General features: G+C 40.2%; 1 protein-coding gene across 9 annotated transcripts in view; it reads left to right on the top strand.

Moving 5' to 3' along the window:
- The window catches only part of SMARCA2 (SWI/SNF related BAF chromatin remodeling complex subunit ATPase 2), a 163,819-nt gene extending 152,770 nt beyond the window's left edge, over positions 1-11,049 (top strand). For all 9 annotated transcript variants that reach the window (XM_074330501.2, XM_074330508.2, XM_074330503.2 and 6 more), the window contains 2 exons: positions 8,671-8,813; positions 10,152-11,049. In XM_074330501.2, the coding sequence (XP_074186602.1) occupies positions 8,671-8,813; positions 10,152-10,187 (179 nt within the window). In that variant the 3' untranslated portion in view covers positions 10,188-11,049. The remainder of the gene's footprint in view (positions 1-8,670; positions 8,814-10,151) is intronic.
- The last annotated feature ends 9,784 nt before the right edge of the window (positions 11,050-20,833 follow it).

Here is a 20,833-nt window from a genome sequence, read left to right on the forward strand (position 1 = left end):
GTGGTCTCCCTAACGAGACAAGTGTCCATCAGATACCCTACAAAATTTTTACAACATTATTGATTACATTCCCCAAATTGACTTTCGTTTCCCCGTGGCAACCTTGCGGTTACCAATTGTGCTTTCTAATCCCCTCATCTTCCCCCTTATCCCCACTCTCCCACCCCATTCCCATATCTTGACTATTGTAAATAATGCTACAATGGACATGGGAGTGCATATATCTTTGAGTTAGTGTTTTTGTTTTCTTCAGATAAATACCCAGAAGTAGAATTGCTGGATCATATAGTAATTCTAGTTTTAGTTTTAATGGGATCCTCCGTACTGTTTTCCATAGTGGCCGCACCAATTTGCATTCCCACCAACATTGCACAATGGTTCCCTCTCTCCCATCCTTGCCAGCACTTCTCTCTTTGATAATAGCCATTCTAATAGGCATGAGTTGAGGTGATATCTCATTGAGGTTTTGATGCACATTTCCCTGATGATTAGTGATGTTGAGCATTTTTTCAAGTACCTTTTGGCCATCTGTATATCGTCTTTTGGAAAACTGTATATTCAAATATTTTGCCCATTTTATATCAGATTGTTGGGAGGGGGTTATTGAGTTGTATGATTATGTATTCTGGTAATTAATTCCTTATCACATATATGATTTATAAATATATTTTCCCATTCATAGGGTAATTTTTCATTTTGTTGATGATTTATTTTGCTGTGCAGAAGTTTTTTTAGCTTGATACAGTTCTACTTGTTTATTTTTGCATTTACAGCCTTTGCTTTTGGTGTCGAATCCAATGATCATCCCCAAGGTTGATGTCAGAGAGCTTACCGCCTATGTTTTCTTCTAGGACTTTTATGGTTTCAGGTCTTACATTCAAGTCTTTCATCCATTTTGAATTAATTTTTGTGTATGGTGTAAGATAGTTTCGTTCTTATGCTTGTGGCTGCCCAGTTTTCCCAATGCCATTTATTGAATGACTGTCCTTCTCCACTGTGTATTCTTGGCTCCTTTGTCATAAATTAATTGACCATATATGCATGGGTTTATTTCTGGGCTCCCTATTCTGTTTCATTGATCTATGTGTCTGTTTTTATGCAAATACCATACTGTTTTGATTACTATAGTTTTGTAATATAGTTTGAAATCAGAGCTCATGATGCCTCCAACTTTGTTCTTTCTCAAGATTGCTTTGGTTATTCAGGGTCTTTTGTAGTTCCACAGAAATTTTAGGATTATTTGTTCTATTTCTGTGAAAAATGCCATTAGAGTTTTGCTAGGGGTTGCATTGAATCTATAGATTGCTTTGGTTAGTATGGATATTTTAACAATGTTAATTCTTTCAGTTCCATTTGTTTGTCTTCAGTGTTTTTCATCAATGTCTTACCATTTTCAGTGTACAAGTCTTTCCCCTCCTTGGTTAAATTTATTCCTATGTGTTTTATTCTTCCTGATGCAATTTTAAATGGGATTGTTTTCTTAATTCTCCAATGTTTATTAGCGTATAGAAATGTAACAGATTTTTCTATAGTGATTTTGTATCCTGCAACTTGACTGTATTCATTTACTATTTCTAACAGTTTTTAGGGGGAGACTTTAGGGTTCTCTATAATATGTCATCTGCAAATAGTGACAGTTTTATTTCTTCCTGATTTGGATGCCTTTTCTTTCTTTCTTTCTTTCTTTCTTTCTTTCTTTCTTTCTTTCTTTCTTTCTTTCTTTCTTTCTTTCTCTCTTTTTCTTTCTTTCTTTCTTTCTTTCTTTCTTTCTTTCTTTCTTTCTTTCTTTCTTTTTGTTTTTGTTTTTTTTGTTTGTTTTGTTTTGTTTTCTTTGCCCAATTGCTCTGGCTAAGACTTCCCATACTGTTGAATAAAAGTTGTGAAAGTGCACATCCTTGTCTTGTTCCTGATCTTAGAGAGAAAACGTTCAGCTTTCCCCATTGAGTATGATGTTAGCTATGAGCTTGTCATGTATTTTATTATGTGGAGGTATGTTCCCTCTATACCCATTTTTTTTATGTGTGTGAAAATTTTTATCATAAATGGTGGCTGAATTGTGTCAAATGCTTTTTCTTCATCTATTGAGATTATCATATGATTTTTTAATCCTTTATTTTGTTAATGTGTGTATCACATTGATTGATTTGCAGATGTTGAACCATCCTTGCATCCCTACAATAAGTCATGATATTATATGATACTTTTAATGTATTGTTGTATTCAAGATATTAGCCTGTAATTTCTTTTTCTTTTCTTTTCTTTTTTTTTTTTCCTTCCAATTTTTATTGGGGAGTATTGGGGAACTATGTTTTTCCAGGACCCATCAGCTCCAAGTCAAGTCGTTTTCATTTTTGTTTTCAATCTAGTTGTGGAGGGCACAGCTCAGCTCCAAGTCAAGTCATTGTTTTCAGTCTAGCTGTGGAGGGCACAGCTCACTGGCCCATGTGGGAATCAAACCGATAACATTGGTGTTGTGAACACTGTGCTCTAACCAACTGAGCCAACCGGACACCCCGTGCCTGTAATTTTCTTGTAGTATTCTATCTGGTTTTGGTATCAGCATAATATGAGCCTTGTAGAATGAGTATGGAAATGTTCCCTCTTCTAATGAGGATGACAGATATTAATTTTTCTTTAAAAATTAATTTTTCTTAAGAATGACAGACATTAATTTTTCTTTAAATATTTGGTAGATTTCACCAGTGAAGCCATATGGTCCTAGATTTGTTTCTAGGAAGTTTTTAATTACTGATTTGATCTCCTTTATAATAATCAGTCTTTTCAGATTTCCTATTTCTTCATTATTCAGTCTTGGTAGGTTGTGTATTTCTAGGAATTTGTCCATTTCTTCTAGGTTGTCAAACTTTTTTGACGTATAATTGTTCATAGTAGTGTCATAATCTTTTGTAGTTCTGTGCTGTCATTGGTTATGTCTCCTCTTTCATTTCTGACTTTGAGTCCTCCCTTTTTTTTCTTGGAGAGTCTAGCTAAAGATGAGTCTATTTTGTTTATCTTTTCAAAGATCCAGCTTTTGATTTCATTGATCTTTTTTTATTGTCTTATTACTCTTGCATTTATTTTCACTCTGATCTTTGTTATTTCCTTCCTTCTACTGACTTATTTGTTCTTTTAGTTTCTTGAGTTATAAAATTAAGTCTTTTATTTGAGATTTTTCTTGTTTCTTGATTTGTAGGTATTTGTCACTATGAACTTCTCCTTTAGTAATTGCTTTTCTGTACCTCCTAAATTTTGGTATGATGTACTCCATTTTCATTTGTATCAAGGTGTTTTTTATTTCCCTTTGATTTCTTTGTTTGGCCCATTAGTTGTACAGTAGCATGTTGTTTAATCTCTACATGTGTGTGTATTTTCCAGTTTTCTTCTTGTAATTGATTTCTACTTTCATACCATTGTGGTTAGAAAAGACGCTTTATAGTCAGTCTCCTTAAATGCATTAATAATTATTTTGTGACCTGAAATATGTTCTATGCTGGAAAATGAACCACCTGTATTTGAGAAGAATGTGTACTCCGTTGCTTTTGAATGGAATGTTCTGTATATATCTGTTAAGTTCATCTGGTCTAATATGTCATTTAAGGACGTTTCCTTACTTATTTTCAATCTGGATGAGGCATCATTTATGAAAATGGATTATTAAAGTTTAATACTATTATTGCTGTCTATTTCCCTCTTTAGGTGTGTTAATATTTGCTTTATATATTTAAGTGCTCCAATGATAGGTGCATAAATATACTTAAGGTAGTCCCTTTAACATTTCTTGTAAGGCTGGTTTAGTGATGTTGAACTCTTTTAGCTTTTGCTTGTCTGGAAAACTTTTTTCTGATTTTTTTTTAAATTAAATATATTGGGGTGACATTGGTTAATAAAATTATATAAGTTTCAAGTGTACAATTCTCTAATACATCACCTATACATTGCATTGTGTGTTTACCACCCAAAGTCAAATTTCTTTCCATCACCATATATTTAATTGTCTTTACTCTCTTCTACCTCCCCTGCTCTTTATCCTCTGGTAACCACTAAACTGTTGTCTCTGTCTATGAGATTTTGTTAAGTTTGTCTTGTTTATTTGCTGCTTTCAGTTTTATACCCAATCTGTGAGTGAAATCATAGGGTTCTCAACGTTTTTTGTCTGACTTATTTTGCTTAGCATGATAATTTCAAGATCTATCCATGTTGTCACAAATGGCAGTATTTCATCTTTTCTTATAGCAGAGTAGTATTCCGTCTGTACATGTACCACATCTTCTTTATCCAATCATCTATCAAAGAACACTTCAGTTGATTCCATGTCTTGGCCACAATGAGTAATTCTGCAATGACCATAGGGGTACACATATCTTTACAGATAAATATTTTTAGATGTTTTGGGTAGATACCCAGAAGAGGGATTGCTGGGTCATATGATAATTCTATTCTTAATTTTTGAGGAACCTCCATACTGTTTTCTATAGTGGCTGTACCAATATACATTCCCACCAGCAGTGTAGGAGGGCTCCTTTTTCTCCACAACCTCTCCAGCACTTGTTATTAGTTGCCTTGCTGGTAATTGCCATTCTAACATGTGTGAAGTGGTATATAACTGTGTTTTTTGATTTGCATTCTATAATAGCTAGTGAAGTTGAGCATTTTTTTCATGTATCTGTTGGGAAAACTGACTGTTCAGGTCCTGTGTCCATTTTTTAATTGGATTGTTTGTTTTTTGTTGTTGAGTTGTATGAGTTCTTTATATATTTTGGATATTAGCCCCTTATCAGAGGTGCTATTTGCAAATATCGTTTCCCATTTGGTTGGTTGCCTCTTTGTTTTGTTGATGGTTTCTTTTGCTGTGCAGAAGCTTTTTAGTTTGATATAGTTAGTTATTTTTTGCTTTTATTTCCCTTGCTTTTGAGGTCAAATTCATAAAATCTTCTCTAAGACCAAGGTCCATAAGTTTAGTATCCTGTTTTCTTCTATGCAATTTATTGTTTGAGGTCTTAGATCCATTTTGAGTTAATTTTGGTGTATGGTGACAAATATAGCTGTCTAGTTTCACTCTTCTGCACATGACTTTCCAATTTTTCCAGCACCATTTATTGAAGAGGCTTTCTTTTCTTCATTGTATGTTTTTGGCTCCTTTGTCAAAAATTATCTGCCCATATATATATGTGTTTATTTTGGGATTCTCAATTCTGTTCTATTGGTCTATGTGTCTGTTTTTCTGCCAGTACCATGCTGTTTTGATTATTGTCTCTTTGTAGTATAATTTGAAGTCAGAGAGTGTGATACTTCTAGCCTTGTTCTTTTTCTCGGGAGTGCTTTGGCTATTTGGGGTCTTTTGTGATTCCACACAAATCTGAAGGGGTTTTTTTTGTTGTTCTATTTTTCTTTTTTTAATGCCATTGAGATTTTGATGGGGAATGCATTAAATCTGTATATTGCTTTGTGTAATATGGCCATTCTAACTATGTTGATTCTTCCAGTCCATGAACACAGAATATCTTTCCATTTCTTGTGTCTTCTTCAAATTCTTTTAATAATGTTTTGCAGTTTTCAGTGTGTAGGTCCTTCACATCCTTTAAGTTTATTCCTAGGTATTTTATTCTTTTTGTTAAGATTGCAAAAGGAATTGTTTTTTGGGTATTTTTAATTTTTTTCCTGAAATTTAGTTGTTAATGTATAGGAATGCAATGGATTTTTGTTCATTGATTTTGTGTCCTGCAACTTTATGGTACTTATTGTTTCTAATAGTTTTTTGGTACAGTCTTTAGGGGTTTTCATATGAAGAATCATGTCATCTGTGACAGTTTGACTTCTTCATTCCCAGTGTGGATGCCTTTTATTTCTTTCTCTTACCTGATTGCCCTGGCTAGGACTTCCAATACTATATTGAATAACAGTGGTGACAGGGGCAAACCCTGTCTTGTTCCTCATCTTAGAGGAAAAGCTTTCAGTTTTTCACCATTAAGTGTGATATTAGCTGCTTCTGCACTGGGCCCTGAGGTCAGTGAGTCTGAGTGCACAAACCCATTAAGAGCCTTTTCTCGATTTTTTGTAGCCTTGTGGGTCTTATGGGCTTGAGCCCCATCATTTTTCAAAGCTAGCTGCTTTGGGGACACATCTCTCAGGTGCAGGTCTTAAAAGTTTGGTGTTCAAACCTCTTGCTCTTCAGGAAGAAGCTCCAGGTTTTGATTTCCTTCCCAATTGTGGGTGGCCACACTATGGGTGGGGTTTATGGTGAGATTGCTTCTCAGCTTCTTGTACCTGCTTGGATGCACAGTTTTTCCTTGTTTGCCCAATGGGTAGGTGTCACTCAGCTAGTTTTCTTTTTTTCCCTAGGAGAATTTGTTCCTTATGTAACTATAGCTGTGGGAAGAGGTGAGTTCAGGATCTTCCTATGCTACCATCTTGAAATGGAACCTGCCCTTCTATGTTTAAGGACTCATGTGGTTAGACTGGGCCTTCCTGATTAATCCACAATAATCTCCTTACCTCTGTGTCAGCTGATTAGCCATGGATTTTAACATATTCACAAATTTGGGGATTAGAACATGCATATCTTGGGGGGACCATTATTCTGCTACCATCCTTGGTAATTAGAACTTTTCATGAGTCTATATAGTGGTATCATAAAGCCTTATGGATGCCGTTTATAGGTTTCACCTGATGGTCTAGTTATTAGCCAAGTCATCCATGGCAACCTGTCAGGTGAGCTTTTTTGAGTGAATCACAAAGCCTGATAGCTTTAGAATGTCCCACACTATAAGGTGCATTTAGATTATATTCCTAAAGATGCATTTTCTTACCTTTTCTGCCATGCCAGTCTTCTGCCCTGTATACCTTGCTTGGATTTCCTGTACGCACATGTCAGGAAGAGTGACACCTCTATAGTAGATAAAGATATTGCACTTGTTCTTTGCAAATTTACTTAGAAAACTTTGAGTCCTCAGTACCTTCATGCATCTCCATTAAAAGATAGACCTTTTCATCACCAATCTTTTCTTGTCCTAAATTACTCCACCCAAAGCAACAGTCCCCCACTTTATATAGCTCATTAAGCAGCAGTCATTTGGATATGATAGGTAGAAGCCTTGATGGGAACACTGTTTTGTGCACTAGGATTCGCCAGTGTTTGCCCCACTTGGGATGGTGTGTTGCCGCAATACTTCAGTTCAGACCAGCTCTGCTCTCCTATTTCTTGTTAGCCTACACTTTCATGGAAGATTTCATTTTTGTGGATCCTCCACTTCACAAAAGAAGTCTGAAAAACTCTCATCTCTGGGATTCCTTCTGGAACTATGACCCTCTCCATGACAATCTCCATTTCTAGGTGCCTTGAGACCCACCAAACATGATATTCTAGCAAAACCACTTTAAATTGAGAGACCCGCATTCTCAGTGACTTCATTATCAAATCCTAAAAATGATATTCTGTGGACACGTCACAGAACAATGCCATGGAAAAGAATTTCTTTATATCTTGTGGTACCACGCCTATGTCTATGTTATAGCACTTTGAAATCTTCTAAGTGTTTTTATTTCTATCCTTGTAATAGCTCTTGTGAGAGTGGAAATGGGTGCTATCTCTCTGAAGGCTAGTTTAGCAGAGCCCTGTTAGAAATTTACCATGTGGTTATGTCCACCATACCTCCCCCAAATTCTGCCAAGATATGCCAACAAGTAACTTTATGGCAGCTTTGTTCATAGTGGCAAAAAGCTGGGAACTTCAGTGCCCATCAATAGGGGACTGGCTAAAAAAAAAATTATAGTGTACCCATAGATGGAAATTTTTTAGGTATTATAAAGAATTAGGCGGATGTGTATTAGTTGATCCATAGAAATATCCCACATGTGTGTATAAAAGAACAAGGTGTGAAATATGGGCATGTATAATGATCCCTTTGGGATATCTGTATAAAGCGTGTGTGTGTGTACTTGGATTCTTCATATCCTCTATAGAATTATGTAGAAAGAATGTTATGGAATCTATATATAGAGAGAGAATCATACACAGGAATGGATATATTTGCAGGTATGAATGTACACTATCTGGAAATAATCACCAGAAAGAGAAGAGTAGGCAGAAAGACTAGAGATGGGGGAAGGAAGCTTTCTAATTCATTTGTTTGAATGTTTTGTTTTTACTTTCCACTTTGAACCTTTTTATGCTGTTAAAAATATTCCTCAACTATTTGAATTTTCTTTTTGTTTAAGTCAGCTGGAGTTATCTACACAGTAAAATTATTGGCCCTTTTCAAGCCTTTATACTTATTTACACTTTTTAGTGTCAAAGCTCTGTTAAATAAATGCCCAGACTCCTCCACACAGTAGGAAAGACAGCCATCGTTATCCTGGTTAGGAAAATCCCTGTTCAGCCATTAGGAGACAGGAAGAGGGGCCCAGCCCAGCTGCCCTTGTGGCACCTCGTTCCCTTTTGTTGCCTGTTTAGGGTGACTATGTAATTTATTGTCTAAACAGAGACATGTTTTTAAGTAAAAGGGGGTGTGAACTACACAGGATAATGAAAAACAGGCATCAATAGAGAATGTTCTGGGCACTCCTGGACATTTGATTTGTCATATGCAGATTGGCAGTCTTTTTACTACCTCTAAAAATATGTCCCTGTGATTCCTCATTGCTGTCTGTTTTGCTTTTTTGTTGTTGTTGTAGCAAAATCTGTTAAGGTGAAAATTAAGCTCAATAAAAAAGATGAGAAAAATCGGGACAAAGGAAAAGGCAAAAAAAGGCCAAATCGAGGAAAAGCCAAACCTGTTGTGAGCGATTTTGACAGTGATGAAGAACAGGATGAAAACGTAAGTGGAGCTGACTTTGACTGAAGCCGGGAAGCCCTCTCTGCTTGTGTTTTCTTCTCATGTTTCCATGCCCTTTGCAACCTCTTCACTTTAATTCCTGGAAATGAAAATGTAAAGATTTGGTGAGATTTCAGTTTTGAGGGATGTGAACTGAGCAGCATGATTTATAACGGAATTTCGGGCTTTGTTTATTGCTCTTTTTTAGTAGTCTTCAAAAATGGAAAACACTAAATCAAGTTTCCCTTTTCCCTTTCTTATCTTCCGACTGCTTACTTACAGATACACTTTTCTCCATGGTCAGTTAATAGTTTATATCTATAACACCCAGCATAGTGCCTAGTATATAGCAGTATACATACGAAATGATGATTAGATAGAAGAGTAAGAAAGGATATCTGAGTTTTTGGTTTGAGTTGATTTTAAGATACCGTACAAAAAACTCAGATGGATTTTTAAGTACCTAGAGGTGTTATTTTTGTATACTACAATACCATATAGTACCATCCCATGTGGTACTATATTTAATGCTTCTATTAGCATCTCAACATATTACAGAAAGCAATGCTTAAGTTATATGTGTTTTGCTCTAGGACAGGTAAGTAGATAGCAGAGGTGTAATTCAGATCCAAACAGCCTAACTCAGTCTAGGGCCCTATGCCTGGCTGTGGTGCACATCAAGGCAGCAGAGCTGGCAGAAACTTCTAATACCTTCCCTTCTGAAGTGCCCTCCATCTCATTCACTTTTCAGAGGACCTCAGTTTTCCTACCACCCGCTCCTTACTTTTTTCTTTCTGGAAAGTTAATTTTCCATTTTATTATGTAGGCTAGTTTGATTTTCCTTCAACACATTGCCATTTGGGTCTGATGAAAAAGTTTCAGAATTTTTATCTCACCCCACCTAGACTTAACCCTTGACACAAGTATTTTCTAATACATTGAAAATGTATTAGAAATTTAAAATGTATTAGTCTACTGTATTTTCTTCAGCAGACTTACCAGGGAGTAGACAAGAAAATGGTATTCTTTTCTTCCCTGAATGTTCTAAAACAGTGCTAAAAATAGAAAGTATTAGCTGTAAACCTTTCATGCCAAAGTGAAAGAGAACAAAGTACTAGCATAGAGCGTGGGAATTGCCTCAGGATTTTCAACTGGGCGCACCCCTTTCAGCTTAGAGGCTGTTGATGCCTCTTTAGCATCTTTACATCTTCTCACAGAATGAAGAGGCTTGGAGGGTCAACTGTTTCCAAAATGTCATTTCTTTTCTACGTTGCCTCTTGATTTACGTCTTTTTTTTCTTGTATGTAACTTTATTCCATTTTATCTTCATTTTACTTTTAGGAACAGTCAGAAGCAAGTGGGACGGATGATGAGTGATCAGTATGGACCTTTTTTTCCTTAGTAGAACTGAATTCCTTCCTCCCCTCTCTCATTTCTACCCAGTAAGTTCATTTGTCATATGGGCACTGGGTTGTTTCTATATCGTCATCATCTATAAACTAGCTTTAGGATAGTGCCAGACAAACATATGATATCATGGTGTAAAAAAAAACAACAAACAACAAAAAAAAACATGTGCACATACAAATATTTGTAACATATTGTGACCAAATGGGCCTCAAAGATTCAAAGATTAAAACAAAACAAAGCTTTTGATGGAAAATATGTGGGTGGATAGTATATTTCTATGGGTGGGTCTAATTTGGTAACAGTTTGTGCCTGGTTTTATCACCTGTTCAGATGAGATTTTTGTCTTTTTGTAGCACTGATAACCAGGAGAAGCCATTAAAAGCCACTGGTTATTTTATTTTTCATCAGGCAATTTTCAAGGTTTTTATTTGTTCGGTATTGCTTTTTTTACACTGTGGTACATATAAGCAACTTTAATAGGTGATTAATGTACAGTAGTTAGACTTCACCTGCATAGACATTTTTCCATTTTATGCTCTATGATCTGAAAAAAAAATGCTTTTTGAATTGTATAAGATTTATGTCTACTGTAAACATTGCTTAATTTTTTTGCTCTTGATTAAAAAAAGGTTTTGTTGAAAACGCTATTGAATATTGCAATCTATATAGTGCATTGGATGGCTTTTTTTTGTCAACCTGATCTCCTCTGTTACCAGTGTGTATCGTCTCCTTCTCCCTAAAGTGTACTTAATCTTTGCTTTCTTTGCACAATGTCTTTGGTTGCAAGTCATAAGCCTGAGGCAAATAAAATTCCAGTAATTACCAAGAATGTGGTGTTGGTGCTTTCCTAATAAAGAGGTAAGTTAGCTCAACAAATGTTGCTTCTTGTTTTTGAGTTCTAGAGGATTGAAATCCTGGTGCCTGAGTGACAGCCTCCTGCAGGGGGCTAGGTAGGCTCTTGCTACAGAACACTTGGTAGGGGTAGAAGAGATTGAGGAGAGAGAAAGCCATCTTCTGAAATGAACCAGGTGTTGCAAGGGAGAGGAGTCTATTACTTTGGTGACTTGAAAACCACAGTGGAGATATTGCCATGGGCCAACCCCCACTAAGCTCCTCCTCAACCTTTTCTAGTGGTTTCAATTCCGTTTACTAGCCAGAAACTCTTGCTTTATTTTCTTTCCAAGTCAACAGAGGTTAAACTCATTTTAAACATTTTTCTCTAAGAACATTTTCTTTGTCATAATAATAAAACATATATATATATATATATATATATATATATATATATATATATATATATATATGCACATTGTAGAAAAGGTGTAAAAAATGCAAAGAAAAAAAATCACTCAATATTACCACCCAGAGCGAAGCACTTGAGATTTCCACTTTCTAACCTGGTGTGTAAGTCATCTCATCACACACCACCACCAAAAAAAAAGCTGAACAAACTGAAAAGCAACAGCTGGTCTTAGATCAGAGAACTGAGGTCGTAGGACAAACCACTGCCCCCTAAACTGAAGACACACATAGGCAGATACAGAGAATCACAGCCTACTAGAGCAGAAGGCAAGGAGCAGAAAACTCATATAATCAGTACCAAGCTAGGAAAACCTAATCTGTAAGTAATACCATGTTTCCCCGAAAACAAGACCTAGCTGGACAATCAGCTCTAATGCATCTTTTGGAGCAAAAATTAATATAAGACCGGTCTTAGATCGGGTTTTATTTTACTATGTTTTATAGTAAAATAAGACTGGGTATTATATATTATATTGTATTGTATCATATACTATATTATTATATTATAAAGACCCGGTCTTATAGTAAAATAAGACCAGATCTTATATTAATTTTTGCTCCAAAAGATGCATTAGAGCTCATTGTCCAGCTGGGTCTTATTTTCGGGGAAACACAGTGCATTGCTGGAAACAGTGTGGACAAGTTTGAGAGAAAACTCCAGGGGGCGCCCGTCTTAGGAGGACCCCCACACTTCCATGAGCTTCACCTCCAGGAGCCCTATCAGGATCTCACAGTGAAGACAGGAGGAAAAAATCTTATGTTTCCAGCAGAGGGAGGGAGAAAGTCACCATTTAAAAATATGCCCCAGGTATTTTGTTCTTAACAAGTCTGTCTGCAACAGAAACTTACCAGAACCTAACTGCCCAGAAAGAAGGGAATACCCAACCCCAGTACCCTCTTCCCTTCCTGTCTCTCGTAGACTCACTAACAGACTGATACCTAATCTTAGGATATAGAACATTCCCTACCCCACCCCAACCTCTCGCTTCCCCTCACCACCACGTCAACAAGTCTTCTGTATAATAAAAAGGCAATATGAGAAGAACTATATACACCTCAGGTGATTTTTTTTTTTAAGTATGAAAACTTAAAAGATAACAAAGGAGAAAAAATACCACCAGAGAATTGTTTAGCTTCTGACCCTATAGCTACAGTAAACAGTGAACACAACCACACATAAAACCCCACTGTCATGTAGGGACTCATGCGGGGTCTCAGCTCCCGCTCCCCACACAAGAACGCTGGATATAATGAGGCCAAAAAGGAACACCCACGGAGCCATAGATAGGGGAGTCATACCACTATAGTCTTGCTGGCGGGCGAGACACACGTAGTAGAATCCACACGATCTGCAGTTGGGAAAAGTTGGCCGGGGAAAGGCTTGTATTTTACCAGTGATCGCCTTAGGTATGACCTTTGTCTTACCCAACCACACAACACCCAAAAACTTGGCGGATAAGTCAGGGCCTTGGACCTTTTCCTCATTCACTGCCCAGTCACGTGTCTTCAGGTGGCGGAGAAGAGAGGGAGCTGCTTGCTCTAAATCTGAAAGAGAATCAGATGTTAGTAAAATATCATCAACATAGTGAAACAAGGCCACAGAGGACGGGTGATCCCACTGTGCCAAATCCTGGGCTATGAGCCCGTGGCAGATAGTGGGCCTGTGCAAGTATCCTTGCGGAAGGACTTGAAAAGTCCACTGCCGCCTGTCTTAAGTAAAAGCAAACTGCTCTTGACACTCAGGTGCAATGTCAATGGAGAAAAAGCATTGGCCAAGTCCACTACATAGTGATATGTCCCCAGGCGGACAGACGATCCATTAAATCGTGAATTGAAGGCACTGCAGCGTGCAAAGGTGGCGTCACCTTATTTAACTCCCTATAGTCCACGGTTATTCACCAGGTCCCATCTGGCTTCTTGACAGGCCATACTGGGGAGTTAAAGGGACTGTTCGTTGGCCTCACAATATGTGCCTTTTCCAATTCCAATATTGTACAACCAATCTCCTCCTGTCCTCCTGGCAGGCGGTACTGCCGCACTGTAACCACGCGCCAGGGCTGTGGCAACACTTGAGGAGAGTGGTGAGCATGCCCGCGTGTCACCGCTTTCACCACCCGGATCCGGAGACGGAACTCTCCTACCGACGTCTGTAAGCTGAGGCCATGTAGCACATCCACCCCTAGAATATATTCCGTAACGGGGGAGACATAAACCTTGTAGGTACGAGGAGGAAGCCTTCCTATACCCAGTGGTAAGGAAACGGCTTTCACAGTTACAATCTTTCCCCCGTAGCCATCAATGCAGATTGCTGGTCCGGGGAACAGTTCTGGGTTCCCATAAATGAGACTGCAGTCTGTGCCCATCAACTAGGGCCAAAACCCTCTGCACATTAGAAGGGGATCAATGTATGGACAGTTCCACATGGGGCCTCCGGTCCCCGCTTGTCCCCTTTGACCGGATGCCTTGGCCCCACCCCTAATCAAGCTGAAAGAAGTCGGCCTCAAGCGACCATATGAAGTCCTGGAGGGACACAGGTCGCGCTTTCCCAGACTTCTTTAGGCTTCGCCGGAATTGCTGTTCCGGACGCAACTGTTTCCAAAGTTCCAACAAGAGTGCATTGGGTTGTCGGTCTATTTTTTTCCCCCGATCAACCCCTGCTGCCACGAGATCACGCCACATCTGTGCGTGTGTTACTCTCTGAGGCCTGCAACTTTACCCCCTTACTTTTGGCTTAGCTTCCAGGTCTTAACTTCCTTTGCCGCCGGCTTTTAACATTCCTGAGGGTGGCCATGGCAATGGTAACTTCATGGATCTACCGCCCCACATAGAGCATAAGAATGGCAACCAAGGATCCAAAAGCACTTGCAGGGGCAGTATCCAAAATGAGATCGCTCATGCTGGTTGTAAAACACTCATCATCCAGCCCCCGCATATTAGGGTTGAACCTAGCATGTCTCATACCCATTTCACGGATGATTTGTGTAAGTTCAGTACACGATTGCCACTTAGTCACAGTGTCTGGCAGCTCGCCAGCCTGTCCCCATACTGTGCGTACTGCAGCAGTGAGCCACTCCGTTAGAGTGTGGTTGCCCTGGTCTTGTGCCAACCTATGGCAATTCTGTAACCTTTGTGACAGGGACGGATGTACCGTCACAGAGGCTAGCTTTTCCATTTCGCCTGGGGAGCAGAGAACACTGTCTGCCCCCTCATCCCATAAACGTAGTAGTCAACCCGAGACTGGCTCTCCAGGGCGCTGTCGGCATCACCTCCCCAGCTCCTGCAACTCAGTGGGAATGTAAGGGGTGTAGGTTGTGAACTCAGTCACAGCTGGGTTACTGGCCGCAACACCCCCGGGGCCCAAAGGTTGCTCATGCTTTACCTTTTGCTTCAAGATGGGTAGGGCTTGGGGTTGGGAGCTACATTGTTTCCACTCACATTGTCCGCCTCTGCCTCACAGTATCCACTGTGGGGCTCATCCTCTAACAGGTGGACCTGAGCTTCCAGCGCCTCCCACCGGGACACCTGGTCCGGCACCTGAGCTATTCCAGCAAGCGCTTCCTGCGAGTTATGATGCACCACAGTGAGAACCTCCTTCAGCTGGCGGTCCTGGGCTTCCAGAGCCTCCCCCGGGGCTGCTGCTCTAGCACCTGAGCTATTTCATTAAGCGCGTCCTCCATGCTATGACGCAAGGCGGTGAGGAACACCCAGCCCACACGACCAGCTGTACCCTTCTCCTCCTCTGACAACCGCTCAGCTAGAACCTGCAGGGCCTTCTCCACACTGGCCGGAGAGGGTCCAACTCCTTCCATTCCTCCTTAGGGGTCCAACTCCTGAGAACAATGGCTACCAGGTACCACACACTGTGTGGGAGCCACTTGTCCTCCTGCCCAGAGTCAGATGCCATTTCTACCTGGCTGGAATCCTGCTCGCCATGCCAGGCATCCGAGTGGGTGGTGGCCTCAGTGTCAGATGCCCACAACTCTAGGAGCTCACCTAAAGTTTGCAGTAGCAGACCACCAAAAGGAAGGTGACACCTGCCACGGCCAACAGGGTGGCGTGCCATCCGGTGGCTTGAGAGGCCCACCAATTCACTGAGGGGTAACATTTCTCCCAAACAGATCGCGCCTCCTGTTCCCGGCGCCACTCCTCACAGGCTTCCTGAAACTGAGCTTTCAGACTTATAAACTGTTCCATTACCTTTCGGAGTTTCCGCCAACACGACACCCTGCTCGCTGCACCATTTGTCATGTAGGGATTCATGCGGGGTCTCAGCTTCTGCTCCACACATAAGAACACAGGATATGGTGAGCCCAAAAAGGAACACCCACGGTGCCATAGATAGGGGAGTCATCACTATATTCTCTGGCAGCGGAGCAAGACACACGCAGTAGGATCCACACGATCCGCAGTCTGCCATTCACCCATTTGCCTCCCAACCAACCAATCAACGCAGCCCGGCAGTTACATCAGTAGCCAATTGGCTAACCAGTTACAGCTGAGAGCCAATGAATCAGTCGATGGTCATTCACCTCCTGAACAAGCACTTACCCACGCGAGGCTGAGAGCCTGGAAACTGCTGTCTGGGACTCTGTCCCCACACCCACACTAATCCATTTATCTCAACTCTTTTTACCTACTACATTATGTCCCACTTAACAAAAAATTACAAGGAAAATTTCAAAACAAGAAACACTGTGAAGAGACATCAAGCACAGATATGGCAGAGATAATGGAATTATCAGAGAATTTAAAACTACTGATTAACAGGCTAAGGGCTGTAATGAAAAAAAGTAGACTTGCAAGAATAGATGGGTAATGTATGCCAAGAGATGGAAACTTTAAGAATCAAAAGGAAATGTTAGAAATCAAAAACACCATAACTGAATGAAGAATGCCTTTGGTAGTCTCGTAGACTGGAGACAGCCAAGGAAAGCATCAGTGAGCTTAAAAGCATGTCAACAGGAACTTCTAATAATGAACTCTGAAGAGAAAAAAAGTGAAAAAGAATAAGCAGTATGAGACAATTGCAAAAGGTATAACATACATATAACGGGAATACCAGAAGGAGAAGAAAGAGGAAAAGGTAGAGAAATATTTGAAACAATAACAAGTATTTGTCCAGGCTGAGAAACAACTACAGAGCCAGAAAGCTCAGTGAATACTAAGCAGAATAAATACCAAAAATCTATTAGGTTGGTGTAAAAGTAATTGCAGTTTAAAATGTTGAAAAATAATTGCAGGGCCAGCTTGGTGGCTCAGGTGGTTGGAGCGCCGTGCTCCTAACGCTGAGGTCACCAGTTCGATTCCCACATGGGCCAGCTGCGCCCTCTACAGCTAAGATTGTGAACAACGTTCTCCGTGGAACCGGGATGCCGTGAGCAGCTGGAGGTTGGCGTGAGCAACCAGTGACCAGCGTGAATGGACGGCAGCCCGTGTGAGCTGCCGTGAGCTGCTGTGAGTGGCCGACCGAGCCTGGTGACCAACTGCCTCAGCCTGGGGTTGGGGGGAGCAAGGCTCATAATATCAGCATGGGCCAGGGAGCTGTGTCCAAAAATATTAAAAAATATACAAAATTGCAAAAACCAGTTATTTTTGCACCAACCTAATTAATACATGTAGGCATATCATAGTCAAACTGCAGAAAATCAAAGACACCCAAAAAACAAAACTGAAAAAAGCCAAAGGAGGACAATTTCTTACCCATAGCAGAGTAAGGATAAAAATTACAGCCAACTTATTCTCAGAAACCGTGCAAGTAAGAAGAGAGTGGAGTGAACAATTTAAAGAAGAAGAAGAAGAGAAAAAAACCACCACTTTCGAGTTCTGTATTCTATCAAATCATCCTTTGTAAAGAGTAAAACCGGGCCAGGCTGGTGGCCCAGGTGGTTGGAGCGTCGTGCTCCTAATGCCCAGGTTACTGGTTCGATTCCCAAATGGGCCAGTGAGCTGCTCCCTCTTCTACAGCTAAGACTGTGAACAACAGCTCTCCCTGGAGCTGGGCTGCCGTCAGCAGCCGGCAGCCAGCGTGAGTGGCTAGCAGCCAGCAAGTGTGGCCGGCAGTCAGCGTGTGTGTTGTTTGTGTTGTGTGCTGCTGCCGGCTTCAGTGTATTGCTGTGTGCTGCCGCGTACTGTCCCCCGGGCTGCTGTGTGCTGCTGCGGGCTGCTGTGTGCTGCCATGAGTGGCCAGCAGCCAGCGTGAGCTGATGTGAGCGGCCAACAGAGACTGGCCACCAACTGCCACAGCCCGGGGAGAGTGCAAGGCTCATAATACCAGCCTGAGCCAGGGAGCTGTGTCCTACACAACTAGACTGAGAAACAATGGCTTGAACTGGAGTGGAGTAGGGAGGTAGAAGGGGGGGAAAAAAGAGTAAAACAGAACTACTTTCTGACAAAAATTGAGGGAGTAGACCCGCCTTGCAAGAAATGTTAAAAGAAGTTCATTCGAGAAAAAATAAAATGGGTCAGAAACTTGAATCCACATAAAGAAAGGAAGAGTATTGGAGAAGGAATAAATGAAGTTAAAATAAACAGTTTTATTACTTTTATTCTTAATTGATAAAACAGGTAAGAGTTTGTTCAAAAATAATGTATCCCATGATTATATCCTCTGGATAAGTGAAATGAATGACAACAGTATCGTAAGAATTGGCAGGCGGGAATGGAAATACTTTGTTATAAGGTACTGGCACTACCTGTTTAGTGGTATAGTGTTATCTGAAAGTGAACTTAAGTTGTAAATGTATATTGCTAACTCAAGGGCAGACACTAAAAAAGATACAATTTTTAAAAAGTATAATTGAGGGTGGTCACATGCCTCAGTTGGTTACAGGGTGAGCTCTGAACAACAAGGTTGCCCGTTCAATTCCCACATGGGCCAGTGAGCTGCGCCCTCCACAACTAGACTGAAGGACAATGACTTGGAGCTGATTGGCCCTGGACAAACATACTGTTCCCCAGGATTCCCCAATAAAAAATGGAATCATACAAAATACTTAAAGCCAGAGGAGGCAGAAAAAGAGGGGGAGACAATAGACAAAGAACAAGGACAAAAGATAGAAAACAGTATCAATTATGGTAGCTATCAATCCAACTATCAATAATCACTTGAAACATCAATGGTTTAAATACAACAATTAAAAATCGGATATTGTCAGAGTGGACCAAAAGACAAAACCCAACTTTCTGTTGTCCTCAAGAAACCCATTTAGTTGCACGTGGAAAGGGCTTGTTGAGAAAACAAAGTACCCATATTTGCCTGTCATTGAACTTTGTAAAATGGTGAGTGCTACTCGGGATGTTCCAAGAAAGCATAGTTTGGGAACTGCAGGGCCCTCAGGCCTGGTTCTTTGCCAACCCCCTGAGCTGGCAAGAATCTCAAGACGAAATTCTTCTCCACCCCTGGGCTTCTAAGGAAAATTTCTCAGTCTGGTAGCTTTTAGGGAAGCTGGCCCATCAAGGTGACACCAGTTTTCCATTGCCTCTCTGTGGTAAGGTTATGAATTTGTTGCTGGTGGAGTTTTAATAGAAAAACCACGATTTTTCTGTTTTTGAGTAGGTTTGGCATGTTGAATACATGGAAGGAGTGTGATCCCGAGGCTAAATTCTACCAGAGAGGGACAGCCTGAGAGTAATAATAATTCACATTTAAATAATTCCAGAGAATTCATATTTATTCCAGCATTTTTAGGTTGGTTGATTTGGAGAAACAATAGAACTCCATTTAAGAATTTTGAATATTACACTGATTCAAGTATAGGCCCCATATATAAATGCTACTTCCAGAAAAGGGCTAGGGTAATAATAATAAGACACGATGTGGTTTCTTTGTCCTATAACTGTGTTAAGGGATTGTAGCATATTTGCAAGGCACAATGTAATCAATGTGTCTAATTCTGAGCATACTTTCCTTCAGTTTGCATCAACTCCTAGGACCGTACGGAATTTCTTCGGACTCTCTAGGAGCATTTCTTGAGAATCCGTGTCCTTAATAAACAACCTAAAGAAGAAGGGTTTCACTAGCGTCAAATACAGTTTCTATTGTTTTCAAAGTCTAGTCCCAGTTTTCAGCCTGTAACTCTCCCTGATGACCTTCCTTCACAGAATGTACTGAGGGCATCCCATGCCAGATGCGATGCTCAGTGCTGGGGAAAATGCCAAAGAGACTTAAGCTCCAGTACCTGTTCACATCTCTCCTACAACCAGGAACCCTCACTGCCCACTCTGTCACCCTTACTCCCTCCTCCAAAGCTAATGGTTGTATGTACCCAGCTTAACACCCCTGCAGTGGTATCCCGTCACCCACTGAGTGCCACATTCTTTGGCCTGCTTTATAAGGTCGAGCAAGTACAAACCATAGTGTCTCCCCTGGGTTCCAGGATGGATGGGAATCACAGCTTGGGCTTGCTTCTAAGTTGTTGCCCTTCTGTTTACTCCCAAACCAGAAAGCAAGCAGTGTAAAGGATGTATACCAGATACGGAGATTAGTCCACACCAGATAAAAATACAAGCACATGAACACATCACTCCTGTCTTCTTTCAGGGGCCCACAGAGGTGTGTCCAAAGTTTTGTGGTCACGCAGCCCATACAGAGTGAGAAACCCACGGAGCAGAGCAACTCCAGTCCACAAAGGTCCTATAGGATGTGACAATAACGAGATAGCCCATGTACATACAACAAATACTAATATGCTATATATTATCAAGTCTAAAACTTACGTATCTTTACATCTTTGAAAGACACATTCATGTCTTTCAGTTTATGTCACAATTTAGATTGGCAGCAATTTGTCTTTCTTATTAATATATAAAATACTAATGCATTTACAATTGATGGCGTCAACAAAATATCGTGCATTTTTCTTCTTAAAATAGTGTATGTAGCAAAGTTATGTACACTCTTCTGCATCTTATTTTTTCACTTAATTTATCTTGGAAAGCATTCATTTCAGTGCATAAAGGGCTGCCTCACTCTTTCTAACTACTGTATGTATTCCATTATGTTGTTATCATAATTTGTCTAAACAGTTTCACATTGATGGGACATTCTAGTTGTTTCCAGTCTGTGTTTATTTCTCATTGCCAAAAAATGATGAATGCTAGGAGAAGGGTGAGAGCCAAATGCTATGGAGGGAACTTGAAGGTTTTATGGAAAATGTGAAATTAGATTTGAGACTGAAGGGAGGGGAAAACATACAAATAAAACTGCTCTTTGAATTTCGGCCTGAGTAGGCCATAAGAAAGTCACTCGCTTGTGTCAGACAGAAAAAGTAGAGAACCATACGATTTCACTGATGTGTGGTATATAAAACTGA

This window comes from Rhinolophus sinicus, chromosome 16, assembly GCF_057876585.1.
Source record: "Rhinolophus sinicus isolate RSI-liver-muscle chromosome 16, RSI-T2T, whole genome shotgun sequence".
In the NCBI taxonomy this organism is placed as follows: domain Eukaryota; kingdom Metazoa; phylum Chordata; class Mammalia; order Chiroptera; family Rhinolophidae; genus Rhinolophus; species Rhinolophus sinicus.